This window comes from Melospiza melodia, chromosome 16 (genome assembly GCF_035770615.1).
Source record: "Melospiza melodia melodia isolate bMelMel2 chromosome 16, bMelMel2.pri, whole genome shotgun sequence".
NCBI lineage: Eukaryota > Metazoa > Chordata > Aves > Passeriformes > Passerellidae > Melospiza > Melospiza melodia.
The window spans coordinates 1,356,288-1,364,120 of NC_086209.1; the positions used below are offsets into that span (position 1 = coordinate 1,356,288).

General features: G+C 53.3%; 2 protein-coding genes across 2 annotated transcripts; one reads left to right on the plus strand and one right to left on the minus strand.

Annotated features, from left to right (window-relative positions):
* Positions 1 to 93: 93 nt before the first annotated feature.
* Positions 94 to 1,000, plus strand: PIN4 (peptidylprolyl cis/trans isomerase, NIMA-interacting 4). The gene is made up of 4 exons (XM_063170219.1): positions 94 to 177; positions 366 to 433; positions 549 to 668; positions 825 to 1,000. Exons 1-4 carry the CDS (start codon positions 138 to 140, stop codon positions 981 to 983), a joined length of 387 nt encoding a protein of 128 aa, XP_063026289.1. The 5' UTR covers positions 94 to 137; the 3' UTR covers positions 984 to 1,000.
* Positions 1,001 to 3,903: 2,903 nt separating this feature from the next.
* On the minus strand, positions 3,904 to 7,662 carry ERCC6L (ERCC excision repair 6 like, spindle assembly checkpoint helicase). Its single transcript, XM_063170911.1, has one exon. It carries the CDS (start codon positions 7,618 to 7,620, stop codon positions 4,132 to 4,134), a length of 3,489 nt encoding a protein of 1,162 aa, XP_063026981.1. The 5' UTR covers positions 7,621 to 7,662; the 3' UTR covers positions 3,904 to 4,131.
* Positions 7,663 to 7,833: the final 171 nt, after the last annotated feature.

Genomic DNA, 7,833 nt, shown 5'->3' on the forward strand with positions numbered 1-7,833 from the left:
CCGGGCGGCTACAGCCCCGTCCGGGCGGGCACAGCTCCATGCCGGCACCGCGCGGGCAGCCGGGGCCTCGGGGCGGGGCGGGGCAGGGGCGGCCCCGCCCGGCGCGGAGTGCGGCGTGGGGGCCTTACGGCAGCAAGATGGCGCCCAAAGGGAAAGGCGGCGGCAAAGCCGGGAAGGGTGAGCGGGGCTGGGCGGCACCGGCACCGGCACCGGCCGGGCTGGGGTTGTGGGCCGGCACTGGCCGGGAGGGGGTGCTGGGGCGGGACCGGCCGGGCTGGGGCCCGGGGGCGGTGGGGGCCGAGCCAGTCTCAGAGGCCGGCAGGGCCGGCGGGGACCGGGCCGGTGTCAGGGTGATCGGTTCACAGGCGGCGACAGCGGCAGCAGCAGCGAGAGCAAAGCACAGGGCCCGAAGGGAGGCGGCAGCGCCGTCAAGGTGAGCGCGGGGGGCGTCGGGGACCAGGCGGGCTGCGGGCTCTCTGCCCCAGCACCTGCAGGCTCGTCCCGCCCGCCGGCCCCGCTCGCCACAGCCGCGCTGCCCGCCCCTCCAGGTTCGGCACATCCTGTGTGAAAAGCACGGCCGGGCCATGGAGGCCATGGAGAAGCTGAAGTCCGGACAGCGCTTTAGCGAGGTGGCGGCACAGTACAGCGAGGACAAGGCCAGGCAAGGGGTGAGTGAGTGCTGCACCAGACAGGGCGGTGGGGCCGGGCAGCGGCTGCGGGGGCCTGGGTCCTGCTCGTCACCAGCAGGACCTGTCCCACGGCCACATCACCCACCCTCCCTGCTCCGAGTCTCAGAGCTTAACCCCCACGGTCCCTTGCTGCAGGGAGACCTGGGCTGGATGACCAGAGGCTCCATGGTGGGACCATTCCAGGAGGCAGCATTTGCCCTGCCTGTGAGCAGCATGGACAAGCCCGTGTACACGGACCCTCCCGTCAAGACCAAGTTCGGATACCACATTATCATGGTGGAAGGCAGAAAATAAAATGTGAATGACCACGATGACCTTGTTGACTGCTTGAATCCTGAGTCCCAGACACCTTGGCCTTGGAGCAAGTTGGGCACAACCAGCAACATGCCTGGAGGCAGGCTGGCTGTCCCTGCCACTGTGCTAGCAGAGCAGGGCCCTGCCTGAAGAGGTAAAGTGTCCCTGGGAAGGGTGAAACAAGAGCCTTTTATAGATGTTGATGTCTCTGTTGCCTGGCAGGCCAGCCTCTTCCTTCTCCACATTATCTGTGGAGATAATGGCCTGTCAGTGGAATGAGGTGCCCAGGTTTTTATCTGCAAACAGAAATGATGCAGAAAAGGACAGAGGGGCCACAGGGCTTGGTCTCCATCCTCCCCAAGAGGATGAAGTCGGCTCCTGTGCTCCAGAGCTTCAGGACAGTCCCTTCAGTGGAGGGTGGGTAACACTGGAGCTGGGTCAGGCCACGCAGGGAAGGGACCTGGGGGTAGGAGGGGAGGATGAGCTCTCCTGAGCACAGACTGCTCTCTTCCTACAGCTCCACCTTGCCCACTCAGAGCTGGGGGAAGAGACTGGATAATTCAGGTTTGGATAAGGAAAAAAGCCACTAAACACTTGTGTGCCGCTTCCTGCGTTCCCCTGTTCTGTGGGCTGTGCAAGGGAAGCAGCCCAGCAAGATTCCTGCTATCTCAGGAACCCAGCCCAGAGCCATGATCCCCTTGCTACCCACAGAGCCTCCAAACCAGCCACAGCTCCAGCAACAGGCAGCAGCTTTGTTTACAGGTGAACACCATGCACAGAGCTCAGAGATGAGGAGGAAACATCAAAGAAGAAAAGGTCCTTCTCTTCCCTCCCTTTTCAGGGTGTTGGTTTTGCTGAGTATGGAATGCTCAGAGAAGCCAACGAATAGCTTGCAGTGGAGAGCAGACAGGCTGCCCAGAGCAGACACTGCCCCATGTAAAGGTGCTCTGTTAATAAACCACTTATTTCCAGGCTACCAGAGCCGTGTTCTTTCTTTTGGCAAAAACACATTGACACAACTGCACCAGCAAATCTGCTGTGTTTGCTGCGGTTCCAAATACAGAGAGCTCCAATCCCAAACTGCACAGCTCAGCCAGGTGTGGGGTCCTGTGCTACGGTGTGGTATTGCAGAAGGCAATGCCATGGCACAAGGAAACATCCCTGTCTGCTGCTGGGCTGTTACCAGGTGAGACTGGCAGGATGAGCACACCAGACTGAGGCTGTGTTGGTGAGGGCAGAGTCACTCAAAGCCAGAACCAGGAACTTTTGAGCTGCTGGTTTGTAAGATTGAGGCACTCTCAGCCAGTTTGCTGACAACACTGAGCTGTGTGGTGTGCTCACACACTGGAAAGGATGGATCCAGAGGGACCTGGACAGGCTGGAGAGGTGAGACCATGTGAAAAGCACAAGGTTCTACACCTGGGTTAGAACATTCTCAGGCACAGCTGAAGAAGGGGCAGAGAAGGGATTGAGAGCAGTCCTGGGAGAAGGGCTTGGGGTGATGGCTAACAAAAAACTCATGAAAACCTATGAGCCAGCAGTGAGCATTCCCAGCCCAGAAACCCACTATGTCCTGGGCTGCACCCAAAGGAACATGGGCAGCAGGTGAGGGAGGGGATTCTCCCCTGCTCCCAAGATCCTGCCTAGAATCCTGCACACAGTTCACACAGCATAAGAAGGACATGGAACTGTTGGAGCAAGTCCAGAAGAGGCCATGAAGTTGATAAGAGGACTGGAGCATCTCCCCTGTGAAGAAAGGCTGAGAGAGTTGGGGCTTTTCAGGCTGTTTAGCCTGGGGAAGGTTGTATGGACACCTCAGAGCACATTTCAGTATCTGAAAGGGCCTACAAGGGAGCCAGAGAGGGATTCTATCCAGAACTGGAATGACAGGATACAGAGTAATGGATTCAGGCTGACAAGAGGACAGAAGGGATATTGGAAAGAAATTATTTCTTGTGAGAGTGATAAAACACTGGCACAGGTTGCCCAGAGAAGCTGTGGCTGCCCCATCCATAGAAGTGTTTCAAGGTCAGGCTTGGAGCAGCCTGATCTAGTGGCAGGAGTCCTTGCTTGTGGCAGGGGTTGGAACTGGAAGGTCTGTAAGGCACCCAAATGTTGGGTGACCTTCAGGCACCCAAATTGGCTTATTCAAAACCCAAAGGAGGGAGGAACCACAGCACCACAGAGCTGGGCTGTACAGTGACCATGGGACTGTACTGTCCCCATCTTCTCAGAGGAGAGGAGCAGCAAAACCTGGAGGGTAGAAAGGTGAATCCAGGGCTGCCAGCATGGAGAGGTGTTGGAATCCTAGATGCTGAGAATTTTAAACTTTCTGTGCTTAAAGGCAGAGAGCCACAAGAGAATACTGCAATTTACCTGAGGCTGTGGAGAAGACTTCCAAAACTGATTGATAGCACTGGGATTATGGGTGTGTAGTTGGTTAGAAGTATGTAATGTCACAGGGTGGAAAACTTGAGAGTTTGGGGTCTTAGAATATAGAAATAAATATGAACCAAGATGGAGATTTTAGGGCTAAGGCAGATTGTTCTTCTTTACCTTCTCCTTCCTTCTTCTTCCTTTTCTTCATGGGTTTGGGTGATGTTTTGTAATTGAACAGAAAAGTCCACATTGCAGGCTTTGAGAGATCAGTTACTGGGTTAAAAGGGAAAATAATCTAGGTGTCATTGGATTGTTTAGTCCTAAGAAACCTTGTAACAAGAGATAGCCATTTTTGTGCCTTGCTAATAAAAGGCTGCAGACCTCATGGTTGTGAGGCTGTTTCACTGATAAGAAATAATAAACACCTGAGTGCAAACATTAACTACCTCCTCAAGTGCCTTCCATCCCACCTTCAAGAAACTGATGGAGACGGGCTTAGACATCAACAATACCATTCTTTTAGTGAATAATCAGACAGGAACATGAACCATTTTCACCTTTGTGAGTTGACTTCCCAGTGAAGCTCCCTCCCCAGCATCCAACACCTGGATGTTTGGACTGTTTCCTCAAGCAGGAGGTGCTGAATTTGCTCAGTCACACGAGGATATGGCAGGCACCAGCCTGGAGCTGGCTCAGGGATCCCAGGGCCGTGGTGCAGACACATGGTAACAAGGAACAGCCAGATTATCTTCTCAGAGCCACATAGATGTCACTTCTGGGCCAGCTGTCTGTACAAGTTCAAAGTCAGAAGCATAACTTCAGGATCTCCACTTTTTATGTCAAGAGCTTGCAGGAAGCAGTCCAAAGCCTCCTGGAGTTTTCCATCATTCTGAAGTTTCTTCCCACTGTGTACCAAAGTGTCATAATCGGCAGCAGGAGAGGAACTCTGCCCAATGTCCTTTCCAGAGCTGCTTTCTTGGGTAAAATACTCAATCTGCTCACCTGACTGGAGCTCATTGTCACCTGTGGATTCCTCCTGAGATGACTCCATTTCCTCTGCCTCGGACTGCTCAGATTCCATGCTGTCTGTGTGGGAGGGCTCTTCACCTGTATCAAGTGTTTCTCCACTAGGTTCTTCTTCAGGCTCAGCAGATTCCCCAGTGCACTCCTCAGCTTCGTCTTCCACAAGCCCATCTTGCTCCTCATCACCATCATCTTTATCTTCTTCATCAGCGGTTCCCATGATTTCCCCAATATCCTCCACCTCATCTACCAACCTGCTGATGAATGAGCGCCTGGAAGCATTAGACCTGTTCCCACTGTTATTTAGTTGGGGAGAAAAGATGGCTTTAGCTCTTGTTGTGTTGTATTTAGGGGTGGAAGCACTGATTCCTTCCAGTCCTTCCAGAAGTCCGTGCCGAGTGCTGTCCAAGGGAGAGGAGGGCACTTGTTCAGGCTGCTCTTCACTCTCACTATCTGAAGCAATTCTGTTTAAATGTTTCTTCCTACCAAAAGTAAAGAGACCACTGCTTTCCTCCAATGATTTACTCCCTTGCAGGGAGGCATTTGGCTCCTCCTCAGCTGTGGGACAGGGTTTGCCATGGCTACTGGTCTCACTTGGCCAAGTTTTGTTTGGAGATTCTTTGTCTGGAGATTTACACAGGCTTTCTGCCTGGAGCTGTGAGCTCTCCTTCTCAGGAGATCCTTCCACTGATCCTCCTCTATCTGAGGCATCCTGCCATTTCTCTTCAGACTCTTCCAAAACCAGATTGAAGTCAACTTGATCCTGGAAGGAAGGAGCAGATGCACCCTCCAAGCTGTCTTCTAACACGTGAGACTTGTAGAGCTCAGCATTGATTTCTGGCATAGCATTTGATAAACTCAGCACTGCAGAAGCCGGCTCAGGAACATTGTTCTGCTCTGTCCCCAGGGCAGTGTGTGGGTCAAGTACCTGAACTGACAATTCTGCCTCACTTCTAGGATCATCAGCCATGCCAGACTCAGAGGAATTGTGACAATGCCAAGACAGGTCATTCCTTGTCTTGGCCAAGCTGTCTGAATGTACCTGTGAATGCTGTTTCTCTTGAAGGCTCTGACTCTCTTTCTCAAGTGCAGGGGATGGTGTAATGCTGGAATCAGGATTTTGCTCAGATTCTTGTATGTCAGATTGTTCTGCTGTCTTGCTGGGATTGAGCACTTCCATCTCCATACTGGACACATCTTGTGCCAATTGTTCTTCATCCAAGTCACCAACAGTCAGAGTTGTCATTCTGGAGCTGACATCGAGCACTTGGGCCTCTTCATCCTCTGTAAGATCAACAACTTTGTCTTTTTCAAGTGCATCAGCTACTGGCGGTGAAACAAAGTGATTTTTGTCATTCAACCCTGGAGACGACTTCTTTGGCCTGGAAACTGATCCCGATGGTCTTTGCCACTTCTCTTCACAAGCATTTCTGATCCCCTCCATCCTCTGATCACTGAGCTGGGACTCCAGCTGCACCAGCTCGTGGGCTTTCTGCACCCTCCGCTGGATGTACTGATGGGCTTCCTCGCTCTCCACCTGCTCCTCGTGAGCCATCTCCCTTGTGTACATCAGATCGTGGTCAGAAATGCCAAACATTGCCAGAGAATGCAGGTAAGCAAGGTGCTCATCCAGCTGCAGGTCAGACTTCCTTTGCATGGCATGCAGGGACTGCAGCTGGATCTGAGTTGCAGACGTCTGAGTATCTTCCAACGTGAAGAGCTCCCTTAGCTCCTGTTTGGAGAAATAACGGAACGGGTTCTTTTTGTCACCGGTGGTCTGTCTGATTAACGAGTCCTTGAATACCTGCCGCCTGTATATCTTCTCTTCCACGGTGCCACAGGTGATCAGTCTGTAAATCACTACATTCTCTTTTTGCCCAATTCTGTAAGCTCTGTCCACAGCCTGAGCATCAGTTGCTGGATTCCAGCTGGGATCAAAGATCACCACTCGGCTGGCTGCTGTCAAGGTTATGCCGACGCCCCCAACCTGTGTGGTGAGCAGGAAGACAGAGCAGTCAGTGCTGCTCTGGAAGGCGTTGATGCGCCGCTCCCGCTCCGTCAGGTGGGTCACCGTGCCGTCAATGCGCAGGATCTGGAACTGTCGGCGAGACAGGACGAGCTCTATGATATCCAGCATCTTCCTCGACTGTGAGAACACCAGGGTTCGGTGTCCCTCTTCTCTCAGCCGTTCCAGCAGTCCCACAAGGAACTGCATCTTCCCAGACTCCTGGATCACGGTCTCATCAGAGAGATGATCTATTTTGTTCATGCCTGAAAACATACCTGCTTCCATCATGTAATCCTGCTCGGAGCCCACCTGCTCTTCCAAGCCCAGCTGGATACAGGCTCTCGCAGACAGAAGCCTGGGGTGGTCACAGATTTTCTTCAGGACTGTCAGCTCAGCCAAAGGTGATCGGGTCGTCATCAGTACTTCCTTCACATGATCCAGGCAGAGAAAGTTCCTGTAGATTTCTTCCTGCACCGGTGACAGGTACACCCACACAACAAAGTCATTTTTCCTAGTGAGAGATGGCATGACAGGAGCCTTGTTCTCACTTGGATCCTCAGGAAGAGGAGCATCAGCTTTATCAGCATGATAGCTTTTGATGTCTTCCTTGGTCCTTCTGAGGAAATAGGGCTTTATAATTGCCATGAGATTCTCTGATATCTTTAGCCCCAGTGCTTTCTCACCTGGAGTTGCATCCTTCTCCCTTGCCCTGGTAATCGGATTCTCATATTCTATTTTAAAAGTTTTGGCAGTACCCAGGAGGGAGCCTTGACAGGCAAAGTCAAACAAGGACCACATTTCCCGCAGGTTGTTCTGCACAGGGGTGCCTGTAAGCAGGATGCGGTACTGGGCTGGGATTGCATAGACACACTTGGTTGTCTTGTTTGACGGGCACTTGATCTTATGTGCTTCGTCGAGAATGATGTAGTCCCAGACAAACTCCTGCTCATGGCGGCTGGCCAGCTGCTTCCAATTGTTAATGAGCATCTGGTAGCTCGTGATGATGATGCCATTCTTCCTCTGGACCCTCTCCAGGTTCCTGGTGCGCTCTGTCTTGCTGGTGCCATGGAATTCCTTGACACGTAGGCCGGGGGTCCAGCGAGCGAACTCAGCCAGCCAGCTGCTGACAAGGGTGGTGGGCATGATGAGCAGAACGTGCTGGATGAGCTCAGCATCAAACATACCTGAGAGGAAGGCAATCACCTGGATGGTCTTGCCCAGGCCCATGTCATCTGCCAGGATGCCACCAGGCTTGCCCTCCCGGTGCAGGCGGTACAGGAACGCAACACCTTCCCGCTGGTGCTGGAACAGCTTCCGGTGCATCTCCCCGTAGATCAGCAGGCCGCTGCCGCACACGTCCACGAAGCCCTCATCCTCCTCCTCCTGCTGCTGCTGCTGCTGCTCCTGCTCGGCCGCCGCCAGTGCCTCCTGCACCCGCTG

Bases quoted from the DNA above. Each gene is read 5' to 3' on its own strand.
- PIN4 (XM_063170219.1), top strand. From the start codon at position 138: ATGGCGCCCAAAGGGAAAGGCGGCGGCAAAGCCGGGAAGG. The intron at 178-365 runs GTGAGCGGGGCT...ATCGGTTCACAG, and splicing joins CGGCGGCAAAGCCGGGAAGG to GCGGCGACAGCGGCAGCAGC. The intron at 434-548 runs GTGAGCGCGGGG...CCGCCCCTCCAG, and splicing joins GAGGCGGCAGCGCCGTCAAG to GTTCGGCACATCCTGTGTGA.
- ERCC6L (XM_063170911.1), bottom strand. From the start codon at position 7,620: ATGGGCCTGGGCAAGACCATCCAGGTGATTGCCTTCCTCTCAGGTATG.